The following is a 23,802-nucleotide window of genomic DNA, read 5'->3' as shown; positions in this document are numbered from 1 at the left end:
TGTTTTTCAATTGCTTCACCATGACCTACCTGAACTATTTGTTTTCTAATTCAGTCTCTTTAGGACTTTCTGTGATACAGGCATAATTCTGAAATATTACGGTTTGGTAATACCACAGTAATGAAATGAATATCACAGTAAATTAAGTGGTAATCTTTTTGCTGATGGAGCATCTTTTAATTTGTAAAAAAACACCTGTGAAGTGAAATAAAGCTAAGCACAATAAAATGAGGTATGCCTGTAACTCTTCTACTCACCTGCTTAAAATGCAAAAATACTTGGCTGTGAGAGTCCATTCTTTTCTCCTGTTTTGCAGCTCTGCACTTTTGCTTCTGTAACCTATTTATGTATTTATGTAATCCATTTATGTATTTATATATCTTTCAAGACTATCCTAGTCATCTTTTTTTAATATTGTTTTTCTTTGCTGCTGTCCCCAACTTGCTTCCTTTCTTTTTGAAAATCCGCTCAAATGACAAAACGTCTAGAAGTTTCCTCCCTCCCTGCCTGCCTTCCTCCTTACCTGAGGATATTTTATTACTGATTTTAGAAAGAGGATAGAGGGAGGAAGGGAGGGAGAGAACCTACCATTGATTGCTCCATGTGGGTGCCCGAAATTGAATGGCAACCCAAGGAGAGAACCTGCACTTTTTGTTGTAGGGAAGATGCCCCAAGCAACTGAGCCACCTGGCCAGGGTGAGAACTTTTAGTTCCTTTTCCAGAACAACCTACTTTTCAAGTGTAATCATATGCATTTACATTATATATATACTTAACGTCCACTGAGAACCTTATATGGTGCTGTGTACCCCATGGGTGCCAAATAAAGGCTTGCGAATGGCAGTTGGAATTACGGTTGGGTGATTCTGCATCAGTTTATGACATACATGCAGGCCAAACTCGATGTAATACAATTTTGTAAAGAAACTGAGTACCTCTCAGAAAAGCAGTCATTTCTCCAAGAACACGGGGGCTTTGGCTACCTGGGGAAGCAGGACGGTGAGCTCCTGGCAGTTTAAAAAAATAATTAAATTCAGACTCGGATCTAGGGGAGATGCGAGCTCCTGTTTGGCAGAGAACGACATCTGCAAAACCGACATGGCATTTGTTCTAGCAGGGGACTTTCCACCGAGCAGGGGAAATCAGTTTCGCCGGTTGTAGAAAAACCAAAAGGCTGCTGCCGAACTTCCGGAAGCGCGAGCGCAGCGCGCAGCCGTTGGTCGGCGGCCGGGGGAAGCACAGCCATGGACTTGCCTGAGTTGGCCTCCAAAGCCTGCCGGTCCAATGCGCCAGACTCGTTACTCTACCCTACAGGTGAGTACCACGCGGCTGGGGCGGGGCTGAGGGCTGGCGGGGTCGGCAAAGACAGATTTGGCCTAGGACCTTCTCTTGCTGGTCGTGGGCCTTTGCAGCGCTGGGCCCCAATTCCGGAGCAGCCAAGGCCGCGTGGACAGACTTTACTCAGCAGCTCTGTGCGCCCCCCGCCCCCCACCCCGGAGTTCGTTCCATGGAGTTGACTTCCAGTGGCCCTGGGACAATTCCGCAGTGGCCAGTGTAACATGTTTATTCCTCCCACTGCTGATGAGACAGCCCATTGTTACTGTCCTTTTCTATTAAGTTTAGCATAAAAAAACTGACGTGAACCCCAGTGGGTTTTGTCTTCGTGCACAGCCCCTTCCACCTGAGAAGTGCCTGGAAGAAGTGGTCAGCTAGATCTCTGGAAGCAGTTTAGAAAATTTCCCTAGAGAATGTGACTTTCTAGATCCACACCCCCACTTCACTTTGTCAAGTCCTTAACAGCTCTCTCCATGGGTGAGGCAGCAGTCTTCTGAGTGGACTCCTTCCCTTCACTTAAAACAGGCATACATTTCCTACCATGAGCTACGTTCTGGAATACAGAGATGAATTATGTAGACGCTGCCCTAGAGAATCTAGGGCATATGACCTGGTAAGAACCACAGAGGCACGCCCTGACTGGTGTGGCTCAGTGGACTGAGTGCTGGCCTTTGAATCAAAAGGCCACCAGTTTGATTTTCAGTCCCCAGTTGGGGGCGAATGAGAGGCAACCACACATTGATATTTCTCTCCCTTTATCCCTTCCCCACTCAATCAATCAATCAATCAATCAAACAAACAAACTACATAGGCACAAATGAGGGACTCAACTCAGCCTGGTGTTCTCAGAAAGCTTTTTGGAGGTGAGGACATGAACCTTAGTTTTAAAGGGCAAGTCAGTCAGAGGTAGAAGGGTTTAAAGGGTTTTCCAGACAGGTGATAACAAGAATAAATGCATCAGCCACAAAACATCATATGTCGCAACCACAAGTCAAGCAGTTGAATATTTCATTCAGCTAGTATATGTATACAGTGAAAGATGAGGAGTTACTGGAGGTGATGTTCCATTCTGACCTTTTCCCTAAACACATAACCAACTTTATCAACTACTGGAATTGTTTCCACACAATACCCACATACTCTAAACTTGTTCAGCCAGCCTTCCCCATTCCATTCACCCAGTTACTCAGGCCATAAACCTTTCTTTCCTTCTGTCTTCGGAATATATCTCAAGCCACACTGCTTCTCATCACCTCCATTACTACCCCAAGCCACCATTACTTCCTGCCTGAACATAGGTCTCCTGGTTTCTACTCTAGACTCATACAGACAGGCCTGTACAGTAGCCAAAATGATCTTTAAAAATCAGAAAGTGAATGCAATCTTCCTACTCAAAGCCCTCCAATAGTCTCTCATTACTTTTAGAATAATCTCTTACTGTGCTATTCAGTGTATCCCACGTCTTGATCTGATCCAATCTCTGCCCATCATGATGACTGCCACACCTTATTGCCTTGTGGGTCCTCTAAGTTCCCAAACGTGTCCCTGCCTCACGGTCGTTGCATCCTATTTTTCACTTTTCTACCATATTCAAGTCTCTGCTCAAATGTATCATCCACAGCCCGGCCTGCCCATCCTGTTTTTTTAAATGAGCACCACACCCCCCACATCAACCCCACCGCCAGTCCTTATTGCTATATTTTCTCCCTGTGCACCTTAGTTCTTCCCAAAGTACTTGAAAAAAAAAAACAACCCTGAAGTTTCAGTGTTAACTGTCTCTACTACCAGAATTAAGGCCCGTGAAAGTTGAAACTCTCATCCTATTCTTTGCTTTATTTCTAGTGCCCAGAACAGTAAGTACATAGCAGGTTCTCGTTAAGTCTTTGTTGAAGGGATGAATGGGCTTGTACGTACCATTAATGAGCTTGGCTTCTATTTTATGGGTGATTGAGAGGGTCTTTATCAGGAGAGAAACATGGGCAGATGTACATTTTAGATAGATCTTTCAAGCAACAACCTGAAGAGTAGAGTAGAGTCATGACAGAGAATGCAGAAGCTGGGAGATGACATTATTAGAATGGACCAGGTGAAAGATAATGAGAGCAGACCAGTCCACCTTCCACACTGCAGTCAGAACTCTCTTTCTCTTAAACACAAATATGGGCACACTCATACAAATATATATATGCATGTACACACACATATGTGCTTATACACAGGCCAAGGTACTTTGGGTGTTAATTACGACTTGTTGGCTGCAAATAATACAGAAACAATTTGATATAATTTAAGGAAAAGGGATGCTTGTTGCTGGGAAGCAGGGAGACTAGATTCATAAGTCCTAGGAGCATGGATGCTGTATCATTTTGCAGAACAGACTTGTGGAACAGGCTGGGAACTAGAGCCTGAGAGGCCATCATAAACTTTGACAGCACTCTCTTACTGCATCTCTTAGCATATCTGCTTTGTTCTTCCCTTTCTTTGGTCCAGTTTTTCTGATAATGGGATAGGAGATGGCTACCTTCACAGCCTCCAAGTTTTTATATCTCCTTCAAGAAACCAGCCCAATCTGAACTAAAATCTTTTCTGAATTTTATATATGTGGGAGATGAGCAGGTAGATTCTCTGGGACTCTCAGATGTGCCTAGGGAGGTGGAGTCACATAGTACAGACATGCCTGCTGGGGTCATCCCTGTGTGTGACTGTGAGCTCGTTGGGTACCCTAAAGAAGTTCACTGAACATCTTACTCCTTGGGTGCCCACTTCTCACCCTCAGCAACACATTTATTTTTTTCCTGTTTATATATTCTAAAGCTGTTGCCAGTAATGCATTCTGACTATCCCAAATACCTATTTAGTCATACTTCTCCTACAGTTATATCAAGTCATATCATCCAGAAACAATGTGATAGAGCCATCTACTTTCCAAGGTCATTACCAAACTTCTAGGTATCGTATACTCCTCTTCTGTTTTGGTCTTCATCCAATTGAAGTATGTTGTCAGTGGGCTCTGTGATAAAAGCTGACTTATCCTACACATCTGATATATAATGAAAGAACTAAGATAGTAAACTGCAATAAAAACTATTGATCAGATGGCGTCCGCTGGGGGGAAAAACAAAAAACTATTGATCATAGGAGAAAAAAAGGAAGAAATTTCCAGGTCAGCACCATGAATTGGTTGCCAGTCCACAACACAGACCATACTCTACTGGAAGAGGATTATAAATGAAAGTACAATTTTAGTGAATCTCATTCCATCAGTTTCACTCATTTCTTTTGTGGTAGAATGAATGGTTACCCCAGATTCTGTCCTCTGGATGATTGCCCTTGTCTGGTGGGCTTTAGACCATCTCTGGGAAGAGGAGCATTGGGAAGACATCCCTGAGACCCCTGCAAAGGCCATGGTTTTAGCAATCCCTTTCAGGGTGGAGCTGGGCCTGAGAGACCAAGATTCAATGTGCTAATGTGAGAAGTCATAGTTCATGTTTTGCTGGCTTATATTTTTTCTATGACTTCATTCAGTAGAACCTTTCTTGGCTACCAGTTTCATTTTTGAGAATTCTTGTCAGGTCAGTCTCTGTGAGTCCTCAGGCCTGCTAGACCCAGTAGAAGGACCCTGGGAAGCTGATCTTCCTTGTTCTTAGTATCAGCTATTGATGGAAACCAATGGACTCTTCCTCAAAATGTTCCAGCCCCCGTGATACATGTCTTGAGTCTTTATATGTAGTTCCCGAGTTCACATGGTGAGGGATGTCAGGTTACAGAAGTGTATTTGGTCCATGAGTTCCAGGTAATATGTAGCAAGCATTCAGATAGTGAGGGATGCCTGTCTATGTAAAGCCTCTATTGTGACTTCCCCAACTGCACAGAGTTATGTGCATCCTCCCATCCAGAAGAATAACCAACTTAGAAGAGCCAAGATCCTTTAGGAAACTATGATGAGGAGATGTTTTAGCAGTAAAAAGCCATTAAGAGGAACCTGTATGTCCTACCTTGGGTTTCTGTCCATCAGCATTGCAAACAGGTCACAGCACAATGTTGTCACCACCATTGTATTCTCAGCTACTAAGACCCAAGGAACCTGTGAACTTCGGAGTACAGCTCAGACAGGCATAGAGCCCCCAAAGTAAGCACAGAGGGCCATGCTTGTTATCAGAGGCTGATGGCTCAGCCTCATGCCACACACCTGTCTGAAGGTTCAGCTTTGCACAGGAAAGGGTAACTAACTGTGGGAAAATGTCTAGCCCTTGTACAACAAGGGGTGTAGACATTATCTATCATATATATCTATCACATATAATGTAGACATTAGCATATTCTATCAAACATTATCATATTGTTTTATTAGGGGATTTTAGCACTAGTAATTTAAGTGTCTGACACTTTTTTTAGCCCATGCTTTATAGATTTTAATATGAGTGTTTTTAAATAATGCAGTATTCTATAAAAGTAGACTTTGGGCCTGAGATGAATAAAATATTGGGATTTTTTTCGTATTTTCATCCTAGGATGAGGGCATTGTGTTGTCAAATTTAAAATATATTCTAAAGTGTTGAAAATGGTAAAGTGTGTTATTGTTGGAGAAAGTGACAGGTCAGTGGAACAAAACAGAAGTACAGGAACAAGTCCAAGTATATGTAATAATTAAATATGTGAAAAGAAGATTTTAAGTCAGTGGTTAAATCAGTAGTTAACCATTATGAAAATAAGTTAGCACTCTATATCATTCTTTACAATAAAATTAATTAATTAATTTCAATATTTTAATGTAAAATAAAATCCTAGAGTATAATAGAGGTATTTTCTAAGTTATGTCCCCCTCACTCAGGGGTACAAACTGTAAAATAAAAGTTTATGTAATTTCATCAAATCAAAACATTTATGCCCTGGCTGGTGTAGCTCAGTGGATTGAGCATGGGCCTGCAAACCAGACAGTGGAGGTTCGATTCCCAGTCAGGATACATGCCTGGGTTGCAGGCCAGTTCCCAGCAGGGGACGCACAAGAGGCAGCCATACATTGATATTTCTCTCCCTCTCCTTTCCTTCCCCTCTAATGATAAATAATAGTAAAATCTTTTTAAAAATTCAAACATTCTATGTATCGAAGAACATTCTGAACAAAGTTAAAAGACCACACATATGACTAACAAAAGGTTAATATCCTGAGTACATCATAAATCAGTAAGAAAATAGTGAATAATCCAATACAGAAAAAAATGGGCTAAGGACATCAGTGCCAGAGAAGAAATGCAATGCCACCCTATGGTATATTGAATTCATAATTATAGATTATGATCCACTTCTGTCTGTACTTTGTGTTCTTTCTTTTGATATGGTCATCTAATTTTTTGCCCTAGCTGTACCTTTGTATCATTTTAAATCAGGTAAGCAGATATCCCCTCATTTCTTTTTCAAAGTTTTCTTCACTGTCCATGCCCATTTATTCTAACAAATAATCTCTTTTACCAAGTTCTTTAAAGTAAGCTTCTTGAGAGCTTGAAGTAACATTAAACCTAAAACTTATTTGGGGTAGACTTGACAGCATTATGATGTTCAGCCTTCCTATCCAGGAGCACAATTTATCCATATATTGAAACTGAGCTTAAAACAACTCATTCATCATGTTATCCCCTGCTCAAAAATCATTCCTGGCAGCCTTTCACCATCTGTTTTTCAAATTCTTTTCCAGCTTCCTTAGCACAGGCTCTTATTTTCAGACCAGCTAGTTTTATGTCTTCCAGTCAGAGTTTTCTCTTGGCTTTTTCCCACATCACTGCTTCTATCTGCAAAATCCGTCCATTCGCAAGCCTGTCTCTAGGTTGTACCTGCTCAAGGCACATGTCCATCCCACAAGGAGCACTTCTTCCCCTATATTTATAGTATTTCTAACTCAGAAGTTATGCTACTTTGCAGTATTTATTCTGTTATTTTCCTAGTTGGTTTTTGGTCTCCTGTTTATTTTGTAAGCTTCTTGCAGACAACAGTTCTTTTTCATATTTCTTCATCTCCTTGGCTATACTATTTGGTACAGAAACCACTCAGCATATATGGCTATTGAGTATTTAAAATGTGACTCATGAAATTGAGATGGGTAAGCACAAAATATACTGGGTTTCAAGACCAAGTACAAAAAAATGAATTAATTTTTATAGTGATTAAATGTTGAAAGGATATTATATTGGATATAGTTGGTTGAATTAAAATTAATTTCACCTATTTCTTTTTGCCTTTTTAAATGAGGCTCTTTGAAAATTTTCAACTACCCCAAGACTCACATTTCTGACTTGAATTGTTTCAGGAAACAGAAATTAATAAAAGAAGAAACTCATCATTATGGGAAATAAATGCTAAGCTCCAAAGTGGAGTCTTCTGACTTTGTGAAATGCAGGATCTAATATAAGGGAGACCAAAAGATCTAACACTTCTGAATTACAAAAAAGGACTTTTAGGAACTTCTTAAGTGATTAACTTCATCTAAATTTAAATTTTCACCATTAAATGGGTAAAATCTTTGTTTCAAAACTAAAATTAAAATATTTTTTGTTAAAGAAAACCACATGAATAAGAGCAGGGTGAGCATTGGAAATGGCAGAGAAATGTTAAATGGATACTTATGGCCAAATTCATAGCTAACTCCTAGGTTAGACAAGGTTACCTCTCAGTGACAGGCCAGGTAGGATATTGCAAACAGCTGGCTTTTTCTTTCCTCTCTGCCTCCTCCCTTTTTTTCATAGTTTACCTTTTTCTTTTATTCCTCTCTTTTTTAAAAAATAAAATAAATTTTCTACCTTTATGTATCTTTCCCTCCTAACTTATAATGCTAGATTAAAACACATCTAAATTAAAGTATATTGCTCATTTACTATTTTAATTCACCCAGAATTTAATTTATTTCTGAGTATCATATGACATTGTAAGAAGTTTTTTTACAGGTAGCCAACTATTTCTTGAGTACACCATTGTTTTCTTGTTGATTTGTAATGACAATAATAATTATTGAGAGCTTTCTATAGGCAAAGCAATCTTTCAAAAGCTTTGTCTTTAAATTCCTGCTTGTGTTTCTTTAATAAAGGTCTTTTTCATGTTTTGACATTTAAAATGAATTCTTTAATGTTTTCTTTAATTAAGCTATTAAAAAATACCATATAAGTTAATTTTCCACTTGGGTCCCAATTTCTTTTTTCCCTGAGAGTTGAAAATCATAAAAACAAGTGCCTTTTTTCTACTTTATCACTAGTGGAGGTGCTATTGAGACCAAGAAAACCACTTTTCCATTTCTTATCAGGGGTGTTTCTCATAGGTGTCTTCCAGGTTGCAGAAAAGATGGAAAAAAGAACATGTGCACTTTGCCCCAAAGACCTCGAGTGTAGTGTCCTGTACTTTGCACGATCAGAGAACATAGCTGCTCACGAAAATTGTTTGGTAAGTTACTTGAAAACACATGAGCCCTGGCTGATGTGGCTCAGTGGATTGAGTGCCGGCCTGTGAACCAAAGGGTTGCCAGTTCAATTCCCAGTCAAGGCACATGCCTGGGTTGATGGCTAGTTCCTTAGTAGGGGGCACATGAGAGGCAACCACACATTGATGTTTTTCTCCCTCTCTTTTTCCCTCCCTTCCACTCTCTGTAAAAATAAATAAATAAAATATTTTTTTAAAGAAAAGAAAACATGAGTTTTTTAGGGAAGGACATGTCAAAATAAAAAAATGGTACTATGAATACAAAGAATGATGAGTTGGCCATGGTTTGGGCTTTTAAGTAGGAATTGGGGGGGGGATATTTTTCTCTTTTTAAATCATTTCAGATCTTACCTGAAGATTAATTCTAATTTTATTTACAACGATAGAAGACACAAAAATTATAAAGAAACTTTTTAAAAGAAAATTTAATGAAATATTTAAAGTGTAACAGATACCCATAGACAATTTAACCAAATTTGTAAAATCGGGTGATTATATAATATTGTTTCAGCTTCACATTTTCTAAATAAATAAATATAGATACTTAAGGACCCTCTACTTCTCTCTTTTACCATGTCTTTATTTCTCCTGAGAGATAATTGCTGTCACAAATTGGTGTTTCTTATTATCTTGTATTTTTAATTTTATGCTCCAACCACATATATTTATTTATGAACAGGATCTGATACTGTTTTACATGTTCTCGGACTTTATAGAATTTCTCCCAAATTCTATGGATCATTGACATTTATCTATGTTAATAAATATAACTCTGCCTTTAATTTTAAATGTTATAGTATTCCATTTCATAACTATTTAAATATTTTCCTGGGAATGAGCAGTTAGGTTTTTCCAGGTGATTTTTTTTTAAAGATTTTATTTATTTATCATTAGAGGGAAAGGGAAGGGAGAAGGAGAGAAATATCAATGTATAGTTGCCTCTCGTGAGTCCCCTGCTGGGAACTGACCTGCAACCCAGGCATGTGCCCTGACTGGGAATCGAACCGCGATGGTGCAGTTTGCAGGCCCACACTCAATCCACTGAGCTACACCAGCCAGGGCTCCAGGTGATTTTTTGTTTGTTCATTTGTTTGTTTGTTTTTGTATGATGAACCAGCTGTCACAAACATCCTTGTATAGGTCTTCTAATCCACTGGAGAATTTCTTCGATTTAGGGCACATAGTGAAAGCAGAGCTTCTGGGTGCAGGAAGGGAGCCTTGTGCACCTCACTGCATGTTCCAAATAGCTCTCCACATTTTGACTTCTACCACTGTTTCAGAATTTCTTTTATTCCTTGCCAACACTTGATATTATGAGATTTTATTTTTTTCCTCTTTGACTAGTGTGAAGGTGTCAACCAATGGTCATTAGTGCCATTTGAATGCCAACAGGAATCCCCAGTTTGAGGTGTCATGAAGAAGGAAACTTTATTCAGTGTAAACAGCACAATTTGTTACAATGCAATTATGAAATAGCCGAGATTTGCAACAGCACAGCTGTGAGGCAGCCTTGGGGCAAAGCCCCTCCTCTGTTAGACAGCACTGCTCTGCTTGCTGTGCTCCAACAAGACATCTTCAGTGTCTTCAGTCTTGGATGGGAAAGGAAAATGTGGTCTCCAAGCCAGAGGGGAGCTGACTTATATAGAGAGAAGTCTCTGTGCCTGGTCCCTGATTGGTTCATCCTCTTGCAGCTGAGGACTCCAAATCCTCACAAATCCTCAGTTTAATCAGTTCAAAAGCACCCTCCTGCCCTGGTTGGTGTGGCTTAGTTGCTTGGAGGATCCTCCCCTAAACTGATTGTTCCCTGTCAGGGCACATGCAAGAGGCAACTGATGGATGTTTCTCTCACACTGATGTTTCTCTCCCTTTCTCCCTCATCTCCCCTCTTGCTAAAATCAGTAAGCATGTCCTTGGGTGAGGATTTTTAAAAAAAGCACTGTTCTGGTTGGTCAGTATGGAGCTCCTCAGATTGGTTTGTGAAGATGCTAGTGGATATAACCATATAGCTGTACTTGGATGGGGAAAGCCTCAGTCCTATTGGTCAGTCGAAATAGGATTCTAGGGATTCCTTTATCAGGGCTAGCTCAGGTGGCAAAAACAGTGCAGTTGAACAGTTCAGTGCAGGAGGCAGGAACCTTAATGCAGACTTCTTCCTGAAGTAAGGTTTACATGAGGCGACCCTGCTTAGAAATAGCCACTAGGCTCTGAGTTTGTTTTGTTTTTGTTTTTGTTTTTAATTTTGAGCCTGGTGAGGATCCCTTCTTAGTAGGTATCTTCTTTCTGAGTCTACAAAGGTCTCTCATTGGTTTTGCCTACTGTTCTTAGATTATTAGTGGGCTTGTGCCTTGTTTGCTGTGCCAATGCATGGTTCTATTTTTCACTTCTGTGATGTGTTAGTAGACTACATTTTATCTTTGAGATGTTGGTTTTGCTTATATGTACTTATTTACATAAAATTAACTGTAATGTTTTATTATATATGGTGCTTTTAATTTTATTTATAGTGTTTTCTATCATACAGAAGTTTGTAATGTAATTAAATTCACCATTATTTTTCTTTGTAATTTGTAAGATTATTTTTCTCCTAAGAAATTCTTTGCTAAGATTCTGTTTTTTTTTTCACAAGTTTCAAAATTTGGCTTTTCTCATATAGCTTCTTAATTTAATTGGATTCTAGTATAGATATACTTTTATTTTTATGATTAACCACTTTTCCCAGCACTGTTTATTGAATAATCTATCCTTTCTTCACTGATTTGTAGTCATAATAATAATAACTGTTATTATTATTCCATGTTCACTAGGTGTAAGGTAATGTTCTGGAAGCTTAACCTGTATTAAACTATTACCCCTCGTGGCAGCCCTAAAAAATAGATATTGTTATGCCCAAAGATAAAACTACTGAGTCACAGAAAAGTTAAATCACTTGCCCAAGGCCACAGAATTCTCACCCAGAGTTTCTAGGTCTTGAACCCTCATGTTTATCCAATGTGCTGACAATATAGTATATGTATACAGATGTTTTTTAGCACTCTGTTCTGTCCCATTGGTCACTTTGTCTATGGCTGAGCTGGCACAACAGTGTGTTAATTACTATGATTTTAGATAAACCTTGGTTATTTTATTTTATTTTTTGTTCTTTGAATTTTGGAATCAGCTTACCATGTTTTGTAAAAATTCCCACTTGAATTTTAACTGGAACCTCACTGAATTTATAGATCAATTTGGGAAAAAATAGGCACCCTCATGATATATGAGTACTTCTATCTATTAACAGGGCCTGTCTCTCCAATTATTAAGGTCTTCTTTTATGAATTTTAGAAAATTTAATATTTTTTCTGTTGGTGTCTGCACCTTTGGGTTAGGCTTTTTCCTAGGTTTGTTTTGTTCCTTTTTTCCTAATACCTGTTTGAAATGAGCTATTACTGGCATATATAAAAACTATTGATTTTTATTTATCCTTATACAGTAGTCTTGTAAACTCATATTAATTTTAAGTCTCTAAATTCACCTGTGTATTTTATTTGGACAAGCCTTATCTGTAAATAGAGAAGATATTTTTCCTTTTGATTTTTGGGCCTCTTAATTTTTCTTTATTATTGTATTGCATTTTTCTAGAACATTGTATTATAATAGTGATTGGAAGCTTTTATTTATGTATTTAAGCTTTTTAAAGTATATTTTATTGATTATGCTATTACAGTTTTCCCAGTTTTTCCCTCTTTATCCCCCCTCCACCCTTCACCCCATCCCCCCAGCATTCTCCCCCCTTAGATCATGTCCATGGGTTGTACATACAAGTTCTTTCAATTCCGTTTCCTGAACCATTCTTACCCTCTCCCCGTATATTTTATGCCTATCAATTATGCTTCTTATTTCCTGTACCTTTCCCCTCCATTCTCTCCCTCCCCTACCCCATCGAAAACCCTCCATGTGATGTCCATTTCTCTGATTCTGTTTCCCTTCTGGTTTTTTGCTTATTTTTTGTTTTTGTTGTTTATCTTTTTTTAGGTTCACTTGTCGACAGTTGTTTGTTGTCATTTTACTGTTCATAGTTTTGATCCTCTTTAATTTCTTAGATAAATCCCTTTAACATTTCATATAATAAGGGCTTGGTAATGATTACTTTCCTTTAACTTGACCTTATCTGGGAAGCACTTTATCTGCCCTTCCATTCTAAATGATACTTTTACTGGATGGAGTAATCTTGGATGTAGGTCCTTGCCTTTCATGACTTCAGATATTTCTTTTCAGTCCCTTCTTGCCTGTAAGGTTTCTTTTGAGAAATCAGCTAATACTCTTATGGGAACTCCTTTGTAGGTAACTGTCTCCTTTTCTCTTGCTGCTTCTAGGATTCTCTCCTTCATTTTAATCTTGGCTAATGTAATTATGATGTGCCTTGGTGTGTTCCTTCTTGGGTCCAACTTCTTTGGCACTCTCTGAACTTCCTGGACTTCCTGGAAGTCTATTTCCTTTGCCAGACTGGGGAAGTTCTCCTTTATTATTTGTTCAAATAAGTTTTCCACTCGTGGCTGTTTCTTTCCCCCTTCTGGTACCCCTATAATCCGGATGTTGGAACGTTTAAAGATGTCCTGTAGGTTCCTAAGCCTCTCCTCGTTTTTCTGAATTCTTGTTTCTTCATTCTTTTCTGGCTGGATGTTTTGTTCTTCCTTCTGGTCTATTCCATTGATTTGAGTCCCCGTTTCCTTTCCATCACTATTGCTTTCCTGTGCATTTCCCTTCATTTCAATTAGTGTAGCCTTCATGTGTTCCTCTAATTTGTGACTAAAATCAACCAGTTCTGTGCGCATCCTGATGACCAGTGTTTTGAACTGTGCATCTGAGAGGCTGGCTATTTCCTGGTTGCTTAGAGTTATCGGCTCTGGGGCTTTGAGTTCTTCTTGAGTCCATCTTTTGGACTGTTTGTGCCTGTTAAGTATCAGAATCTGAGCCCTAGGTGTTCACAAGAGCAGGGCAACTCAGTCGCTGGGTTGTGACGCTGTATGTGGGGGCGGGGTCAAAAAGGAACAATGGCGGCCCCATCTGCCATCTCCCTCTGCTGAGGCCCCAGCTGCCACAGTCACCGGGGCCTGTGCATTTCATCCCACTGCACGTGAATGTGCCACCGCCGTCAGCCCTCCACCACTGGGTTCGCCCGCTGGGACCTGTGTGGTCCGTCTCACTGTGTGCGAATGTGCGACCTGGGTCAGTCTGCCCTGCACTCCGACTGGGTCTGGGCTGACTGCGTGTCTGAGTCGGGGGATCTTTCCTACCCGACCCTGCTCTGCTGCTGGCTCCTCCCCTCTTACCGGTCCCGGTTGAATGGTTCGTTGTTGTCAGACTTCCGCATAATTCAATTTTCTGTTCTTTGGCTGTGTCTTTGTTCTCCAAACCTTTGTTGTATTCAAACTTGGTTGTGGGAGAAGGCATAGTGTTTCCACCTATGCCTCCATCTTGGGGGAAGTCTCCAGTTTTCAATTTCTTGATCTTCCTCTTCTCCTCTGGCACCCCTATGATCAGATGTTGGAATGTTTAAAGTTGTCCCAGAAGTTCCAAAGCCTTTCCTCATTTCTTTTGAATTCTTGTTTCTTCATTCTGTTCTGGTTAAATGTTTATTTTTTCCTTCTGCTCCAAACCATTGATTTGAGTCCCAATTTCCTTTCCTTCATAGTTGGTTTCCCGAATATTTTGCTTTATTTCACTGTATAGTCTTCATTTGTTCCTTTATTTTGCGACCAAGTTCAATCAATTCTGTGAGCATCCTAATTCAGAGTGCTTTGAATTCTGCCTTGGATAGATTGGTTATCTCCTGCTTGCTTAGCTGTTTCTCTGGAGTTTTTATGTGTTCTTTTACTTGGGCCATATTGCTTTGTCTCAGGGTACCTGTTATGTTGTAAGAGGGCAGGGCCCTAGGTATTCTCCAGGGTAGGGCAAACTTCTTTGCCGCATTATGGTGCTCTCTGTTGGGGAGGTGTCAGTCAGAAAACAATGTGACTTGCTTGCTCAGCTCTACCTCATTTTCCAAAAACACTCTTGTGTGAAACTGGGAGATTCTACTACTGTGGCAAAAACCCTGCTTAGTTTAGGGCTAGCTTTGAGTCTTAGTTTCCCATTCAGCCAGCCCTGCCTTCCTCCAGTGGTCTACTGCCTTGCCACAGGACCTCTCAGCCTGCCCCACCCATGTGGTCTGCCTCCTTGCTTCGGGTCTTCTCCATGCAATTAGTTGCCTGTCTCCTTCCTACTAGCTTAGTTAAATGTTTCTTTAATTCCTTCATTGTCGGAGTTCCATGCAGTTTGATTTTCTGGTACTTCTGTTTGTTTATTGTATTTTTTAAAATTAATTTATTCTAATTGTTGTTCAAGTACAGTTTTCTGTCTTTTACTCCCATACTAGCTCAGACCCCCAGTGCTCCCCACCTCCCTCCCATATCCACCCCCCCCCTTAGTTTTTCTCCATGTGTCCTTTATACTTGTTCCTAAAAACCCTTCTTCCCTTTTTCCCCTGATATTCTCTCCCCTCTTGCCTTTGGTCTCTGTCAGCCTGTTCTCCATTTCAGTGTTTTTAGTTATATTTTGCTTGCTTGTTGTTTTGTTGTTTAGGTTCCTGTTAAAGGTGAGATCATATAATATTTTTCTTTCACTGCCTGGCTTATTTCATTCAGCATTAAGCTTTCCATTTCCATCCATGCTGTTGCAAACAGCACGAGCTCCCTCTTTCTTTCTGCTGCATAGAATTCCATTGTGTAAATGTACCATAGTTTTTGGATCCATTCATTTACTGATGGGCACCTAGGTTGCTTCAAACTCTTGGCTATTGTAAATTGTGCTGCTATGAACATCGCGGTGCATAGGTTCTTTTGGATTGGTGTTTCAGGGTTCTTAGGATATACTCCTAACAGTGGAATTGCTGGGTCAAAAGGCAGATCCATTTTTAGTTTTCTTAGAAAATTCCATACTGTTTTTCATAGTGGTTGTATCAGTCTGTAATCCCACCAACAGTGCACTAAGGTCCCCTTTTCTCCACAACCTCTCCAACAGTTGTAGTTTGTTGCTTTGTTTATGATGGCCATTCTGACCAGTGTAAAGGGGTATCTCATTGTGCTTTTAATTTGCATCTCTCTGATAGCTTGCAATATTGAGCATCTCTTCATTTGACTCTGGATCCTCTGTATGTCCTCCTTAGAGAAGTGTCTGTTCAAGTGCTTTCCACATTTTTTAATTGGGTTAGTTGTCTTCTTAAGAGTAAAGTCATGTGAGTTCTTTGTATATTTTGGAGATTAAATCTTTGTCTGAGGTATCATTGGCAAATATGCTTTCCCATACAGTTGGTTGTCTTTTTATTTTAATAGTGTTTTCTTTAGCCATGTAGAAGTTTTTTATTTTGATGAGCTCCCATTTGTTTATTCTTTCCTTTATATTCCTTACTCTAGGGGACATATCAGTAAAAATGTTGCTGTGTGAAATATCTGAGATTTTCCTCCCAGTGTTCTCCTCTAAAACTTTAATGGTGTCACGCCTTATATTTAAGTCTTTTATCCACCTTGAATTTATTTTCGTGTATGGTATAAGTTGGTGCTCAAGTTTCATTTTTTTAGCTGTCTAGTTCTCCCAACACCATTTGTTGAAGAGGCTATCTTTACCCCACTTTATGTTACTGCCCCCTTTGTCGAATATTAATTGACTGTAGAGAGTTAGGTTTATTTCTGGGTTCTCTGATCTATTCCATTGGTCTATGTGCCTGTTTTTATGCCAGTACCAGGTTGTTTTGATTACAGTGGCCTTGTAATACACTTTCATCTCAGGTATTGTGATCCCTCCTACTTTGTTCTTCTTTCTAAAAATTGCAGCTGCTATTCGGGGTCATTTATGGTTCCATATAAATCTTTGAAGTGTTTCTTCTATGTCTGTGAAGTGTGTCATTGGTACTTTAATAGGTATTGCATTGAATCTGTAAATTGCTTTGGGTAGTATGGACATTTTTATGATGTTAATTCTTAATTTTTCTTTTTGCTATATCAAATGGGATTTTTTTTCTTGATTTTTCCTTCTGCTGATTCACTGTTAGTATACAAAAATGCCTTTGATTTCTAGATATTAACTTTGTGTCCTGATGTTTTGCTAAATTCATTTATTAGGTTCAGAAGTTTTGGGGTAGGTAGAGTTTATAGGATTTTCCATGTACACTATCATGTCATGTGCAAACAGTGACAGTTTTTTTTCCTCCTTTCCAATTTGGATGCATTTTATTTTTCTTGTCTAATCACTGTGGCTAAAACTTCCAATACTATATTGAATAGAAGTGGTGAAAGTGGATAACTTTGTCTTGTTCCTGATCTTAATGGAAAAGATTTTAGTTTTTCCCCATTGAGTATGATGTTGGCTGTAGGTCTCTCATATATGGCCTTTATTATGTTGAGGAATGCTCCCTCTATTCCCACTTTGCTGAGTGTTCTTATTATAAATAGGTGCTGTACCTTATCAAATAGGTCCTGTACCTTTTTCCACATCTATTGATATGATCATGTGATTTTTGTATTTGCTTTTATATGATGTATTACATTTACTGATTTGCAAATATTGTACCATCTGTGCATCCCTAGGATGAATCCCACTTGGTCATGGTGAATGATCCTTTTAATGTATTGTTGGATGCGGTTTGCCAATATTTTGTTGAGGATTTTAGCATCTATGTTCATCAGCGATATTGGCCTGAAGTTTTCTTTCCCTGTTGTATCTTTTTCTGGTTTTGGAATTAGGATGATGCTGGCTTCATAAAAAGAGTTTGGGAGTCTTCCATCATTTTGGATTTTTTGGAATAGTCTGTGAAGAATAGGGGTTAGGACTTCCAGGCAATATGGAGGCATAGGTGGAAACACTGTGTCTCCTCACACAACCAAGTTTAAAGACAACAAAGTTTCAAAAACACAACCAAAACACAGAAAATTGAACTGTACAGAAGTCTAACAACAACGAACCATTCTGCCAGATTAGTAAGTGTGGCGGAGTCAGCGGCTGTTGGAGCAGGGTTGCACAGGAAACTCAGCCAGCCTGACCCTGGTGCGCAGGTGGCAGTTGGCAGATCCCAGGCATGGGGTTGCAATGGGTAGACCCAGTGAGGGCACAAGGAGGCAGGTTGACTGAGGTCACACATTTGCGCGTGTATAAACCAGGCAAAGGAGTGAGCAGTGAGACAGACCTTGCATGCTCCTGCAGTGGAAAACAGCAGAGGGGACCGCCATTGCTCCTCTTTGACCCTGCCCCCACATATAGCATCACAACCCAGCCACTGGATTACCCCGCCCTGGTGAACACTTAGGGCTCTGCCCCTCATATGTAACAGGCATGAAGAGACCAAAACATTATGGCTCTAGAAGAACTCAGAGCTCCAGAGCCCATAACTCTAAGCAACCGAGAAATAGCCAACCTATCAGATGCACAGTTCAAAATACTGGTCATCAGGATGCTCACAGAACTGGTTGACTTTAGTCACAAATTAGAGGAACAAATGAAGGCTAAACTAATTGAAATGAAGGGAGATGCACAGGAAACCAATAGTGATGGAAAGGAAACTAGGACTCAAATCAAGGGAGTGGACCAGCAGGAAGAAAAAAATGACCAAACACAAAAGAATGGAGAAACAGGAATTCAAAAAATTGAAGAGAACCTTAGGAACCTTCAGGAAATCTTTAAACATTCCAACATCCAAATTATAGGGGAACCAGACGGAGAAGAGGAGGAGTGACAAGTGGGAAATTTATTTGAACAAATATTAACGGAGAACTTCCCCAATTGGCAAAGGAAAGAGACTTCCAGTAAATTGAGGAAGCTCAGAGAGTCCCCAAAAAGTTGGACGTAAGGAAGAACACACTAAGAACCAAGAACACGTCATAATTACATTAGCCAAGATTAAAATGAAGGAGAGAATCCTCAGAATCTCTCTGAGCTTCCTAGAAGCAGCAAGAGATAAGGGGATAGTCACCTACAAAGGAGTTCCCATCAGACTGTCAGCTGCTTTCTCAAAAGAGACCTTAGAGGCAAGAAGGGGCTGGAAAGAAGTATTCCAAGTCAGGAAAGGTGAGGACCTACACCCAAGATTACTCTATCCAACAAAGCTTTCATTTACAATGGAAGGGTAAATAAAGTGCTTTTCAGATAAGATCAAATCCAAGGAGTTCGTCATCACCAAGCCCTTATTATATGAAATGTTAAAGGGACTTATCTAAGAAAGAGAAGATAAAAAATATGAACAGTGAAAGAACAGCAAACTCACAGTCCTTAACAGCCATACCTAAAACAAAAGCAAACTAAGTAGACAACTAGATCAGGAGCAGAACCATAGAAATGGAGATCACATGGAGGGTCAGCAACAAAGGAGTGGCAGAAGGAGAAGGGGGGAGAAGGTACAAAGGATAAGTAGCATAGATGGTAGGTAGAAAATAGATAGGGGGGAGGGCAAGAATAGTATGGAAAATATAGAATCTAAAGAACTCGAGACACGTGGACATAAACTAAAGGGGGGGAATGGGTGGGGGGGGAGTGTACAGGATGTAGGGGAATGAAGGGAGAAATAGGACAACTGTAATGGCATAATCAATAAAATATATTTAAAAAATTAATAAAAATATGGAAACAAAAAGAATAGGGGGAGACTTCCGCCAAGATGGAGGCATAGGTGGAAACACTGTACCTTCTCCCACAACCAAGTTTGAATACAATAAAGGTTTGGAGAAACAAAGACACAGCCAAAGGACAGAAAATTGAATTATACAGAAGTCCGACTGCATCTAACCGTTCAACGGGGATGGTAAGAGGGATGGAGCCAGTAGCGCGCAGAGTTGGGCAGGACAGATCCCCCGACCTAGGCGCGCAGGCAGCCCAGAACCAGTTGGGGTGCGGGGCAGACTGACTGCAGTCGCACATTCACACACAGTTAGATGGACCACGCAGGCCCCGGAGGCGAGGGCTGACAGCGGTGGCACACTTGTGTGCAGTGGGATAAAACACGTGGGCCCGGTGACAGCAGCAGCTGCAGCACCTGTGAGGGCTGAGGCGGCAGAGGGTACGCCATAGTCCCTCTTTGACCCCGCCCCCACATACAGCGTCACAACCCAGCGACTTAGTTGCCCTGTTGCCCTGCACTAGTGAACACCTTAGTGCTCCAATCCTGCTATGGAACAGGCACGAACAGCCCAAAAGATGGTGCAAGAAGAACTCAAAGTCCCAGAGTCGATAACTCTCAGCTCCCGAGAAATTGCCAGCCTCTCAGAAGCACAATTCAAGGCACTGTTTATCAGGATGCTCACAGAACTGGTTGATTATAGTCACAAATTAGAGGAACATATGAAGGCTAAACTAATTGAAATGAAGGGAGATGTCCAGGAATCCAATAGTGATGGAAAGGAAACTGGGACAGCAACTGGAATGGACCAGAAGGAAGAAGGAAACATCCAACCAGAAAGGAATGAAGAAACAAGAATTGAAAAAAATGAGGAGAGGCTTAGGAACCACCAAGACATCTGTAAACGTTCCAACATCCAGATTATAGGGGTACCAGAAGGGGGAAAGAAACAGCCACGAGTGGAACAGTTATTTGAACAAATAATAAAGGAGAACTTCCCCAGTCTGGCACAGGAAATAGACTTCCAGGAAATCCAGGAAGCTCAGAGAGTCCCAAAGAAGTTGGACCCAAGAAGGAACACACCAAGGCACATCATAATTACATTAGCCAAGACCAAAATGAAGGAGAGAATCCTAGAAGCAGCAAGAGATAAGGGTACACTCACCTACAAAGGAGTACCCATGGGACTGTCAGCACATTTCTCAAAAGAGACCTTACAGGCAAGAAGGGGTGGAAAAGAAGTATTCCAAGTCATGAAATCCAAAGACCTACAGCCAAGATTGCTTTATCCAGCAAAGCTTTCATTTAGAATGGAAGGACAGATAAAGTGCTTCTCAGATAAGGTCAAGTTCAAGGAGTTCATCATCACCAAACCCTTAGTATATGAAATGCTAAAGGGACTTATCTAAAAAAAGAAGATGAAAAATATGAGCAGTTGAAAGGACAGCAAACACACAGTTATTAACAACCACACCTAAAACAAAAGCAAACCAAGAGGATAGCTAGATCATGAGTGGAACCATAGAAATGAACACATGGAGGGTTAGCAACAGGGGGGTGGGAGGAGGAGAAGGGGGGAGAAGGCACAGAAAATAGCATAGATGGTAGGTAGAAATTAGAAAGGGGGAGGGGGAGAATAGTGAGGGAAATATAGAATCTAAAGAACTTGAGACACGTGGTTATAAACTAAGTGGGGGAGAACAGTGGGGGAGGGAGTGTGCGGGTGGAGGGGAATGAAGGGGGGAATAGAACAACTGTAATGGTATAATCAATAAATTATATTTAAAAAAAAAAGAATAGGGGTTAGCTCTTCCTTAAATGCTTTGTAGAATTCTCCTGTGGAACCATCTCATCCAGGGCTTTTGCGTGTCCGGAGCTTTCTGATTACTGCTTCAGTTTCGTCAGCTATTATTAGTCTGTTCAGGCTTTCTGCTTCTTCATTGAGTTTTGGAAGATTATATTTTTCTAAAAATTTGTCTATTTCACCTAGGTTTTCAAATTTCTTGGCATACAGTTCTTCACAGTAATTTCTTACAATCCTCTGTATTTCCTTGGTTAGTTTTAATCTCTCCTCTTTCATTTATGATTGTGTTTATGTTGGTCCTTTCACTTCTTGATGAGCCTGCTTAAAAGCTTGCCGATTTTGTTTATGTTTTCAAAGAACCAGCTCCTGGATTCATTGAGCCTTAGAATTGTGCTTTTAGTCTCTATGTGATTAAGTTCTCCTCTGATCTTGGTTATTTCCTTTCTTTTATTTGTTCTGGGATGTCTTTGTTGTTGTTCCTTGAGTTCCTGTAGTCGTAGGGTTAGGTTATTTGTTTTGAGATGTTTCTATCTTTTTTCAGTAGGCCTGTATTCCTATGAACTTCCCTCTCAGGACTGCCTTCACTGTGTCCCATAAGTTTTGGGTTATTGTGAGTTCATTTTCATTTTTTTCCAGCATATTTTTGACTTCTTCTCTGATTTCCTTCTTGACCCAAACAACCCATTTGTTGTTTTATAGCATGCTCTTCAGTTTCCATGATTTTGAGTGTTTTGGGTTTCTTTGGGGGGAGTTGGTTTCCAGTTTCAGTCCCTTGTAGTTGGAGAAAATGCTTGGTATGATTCCAATTTTCTTCAATTTGCTGAGTCTTGTTTTGTGTCCTGTCATGTGTATCTTTGAAAAATTTCCATGTGCACTTGAAAAGAATTGTATTTAGCTTCTTTGGGATGAAGGGCTCTGTATATATCAGTTAAATCCATTTCATCTAGGACTTCCGCCAAGATGGAGGCATAGGTGGAAACACTGTGCCTTCTCCCACAACCAAGTTTGACTACAACAAAAAGTTTTGGAGAACTAGGACACACCCAAAGACCAGAAAACGGAATTATAGAATTATACGGAAGTCCGACAGCTATGAACGGTTCAACGGGGACGGTAAGAGAGGCAGAACCATCAGTGGAGCTGGGTCGGGCAGGACAGATCCCCCAACCTAGGCGCTAGGCGCGCGGGCAGCCCAAAGCCAGTCGGGGTGCGGGGCAGACTGACCAAGGTCGCACATTCGCGCACAGTGAGATGGACCACACAGGCCCCAGGGGGTGAACCCAGTGGTGGAGGGCTGACAACGGTGGCACACTCGTGTGCAGTGGAACGAAACACGTGGGCCCGGTGACAGTGGTGGCTGCGGTGCCGGTGGGGGTCGCGGCAGTGGGCGGCAGAGGGAAGCCATTGTACCTCTTTGGCCCCGCACCCACATACAGCGTCACAACCCAGCGACTGAGTTGCCCTGCTCTGGTGAAAACCTAGGGCTCCAATCCTGCTACTTAACAGGCATGAAAGCCCAAACGATGGCGCAAGAGGAACTCAAAGTCCCAGCGCCAATAACTCTAAGCAACCAACAGATTGCCAGCCTCTCAGAAGCCCAATTTAAGACACTATTTATCAGGATGCTCACAGAATTGGTAGATTACAGTCACAAATTTGAGGAACATATAAAGGCTAAACTAATTAAAATGAAGGGAGATGTCCAGGAAACCAATAATGATGGAAAGGAAAATGGGACTCAAATCAAGGGAGTGGACCAGAAGGAAGAATGAAACATCCGACCAGAAAGGAATGAAGAAATGAGAATTCAAAACAATGAGGAGAGGCTTAGGAACCTCCAGGACATCTTTAAATGTTCCAATATCCGGATTATAGGGGTACCAGAAGGGGGAAAGAAACAGCCACGAGTGGAACAGTTATTTGAACAAATAATAAAGGAGAACTTCCCCAGTCTGGCACAGGAAATAGACTTCCAGGAAATCCAGGAAGCTCAGAGAGTGCCAAAGAAGTTGGACCCAAGAAGGAACACACCAAGGCACATCATAATTACATTAGCCAAGACTAAAATGAAGGAGAGAATCCTAGAAGCAGCAAGGGATAAGGGGACAGTCACCTATAAAGGAGTACCCATCAGACTGTCAGCAGATTTCTCAAAAGGGACCTTACGGGCAAGAAGGGGCTGGAAAGAAGTATTCCAAATCATGAAATCCAAAGACCTACAGCCAAGATTGCTCTATCCAGAAAAACTTTCATTTAGAATGGAAGGACAGATAAAGTGCTTCTCAGAAAAGATCAAATTCAAGGAGTTCATCGTCACCAAGCCCTTATTATATGAAATGCTATAGGGACTTATATAAGAAAAAGATGATGAAAAATATTAACACTGGAAGGACAGCAAACACACAGTTATTAACAACCACACCTAAAACAAAAGCAAACCAAGAGGACAGCTAGATCATGAGTGGAACCATAGAAATGAACACATGGAGGGTTAGCAACAGGGGGATGGGAGGAGGAGAGGGAGGAGGGAGAAGGGGGGAGAAGGCACAGAAAATAGCATAGATGGTAGGTAGAAAATAGAAAG

At 40.6% G+C, this 23,802-nt stretch overlaps 1 protein-coding gene across 2 annotated transcripts in view; it reads left to right on the top strand.

The window, feature by feature from the left end:
• The first annotated feature begins 1,235 nt into the window (after nt 1-1,235).
• The window catches only part of PHF11 (PHD finger protein 11), a 66,855-nt gene continuing 44,288 nt past the window's right edge, over nt 1,236-23,802 (top strand). For both annotated transcript variants that reach the window (XM_037037869.1, XM_037037875.1), the window contains exons 1-2: nt 1,236-1,314; nt 8,639-8,760. In XM_037037869.1, the coding sequence (XP_036893764.1) occupies nt 1,245-1,314; nt 8,639-8,760 (192 nt within the window). In that variant the 5' untranslated portion in view covers nt 1,236-1,244. The remainder of the gene's footprint in view (nt 1,315-8,638; nt 8,761-23,802) is intronic.

This window comes from Sturnira hondurensis, unplaced genomic scaffold, assembly GCF_014824575.4.
Source record: "Sturnira hondurensis isolate 20B ecotype Veracruz unplaced genomic scaffold, ASM1482457v3 Scaffold0001918, whole genome shotgun sequence".
Taxonomy (NCBI): Eukaryota; Metazoa; Chordata; class Mammalia; order Chiroptera; family Phyllostomidae; genus Sturnira; species Sturnira hondurensis.
This window is presented reverse-complemented; position numbering and strand designations above follow the sequence as displayed.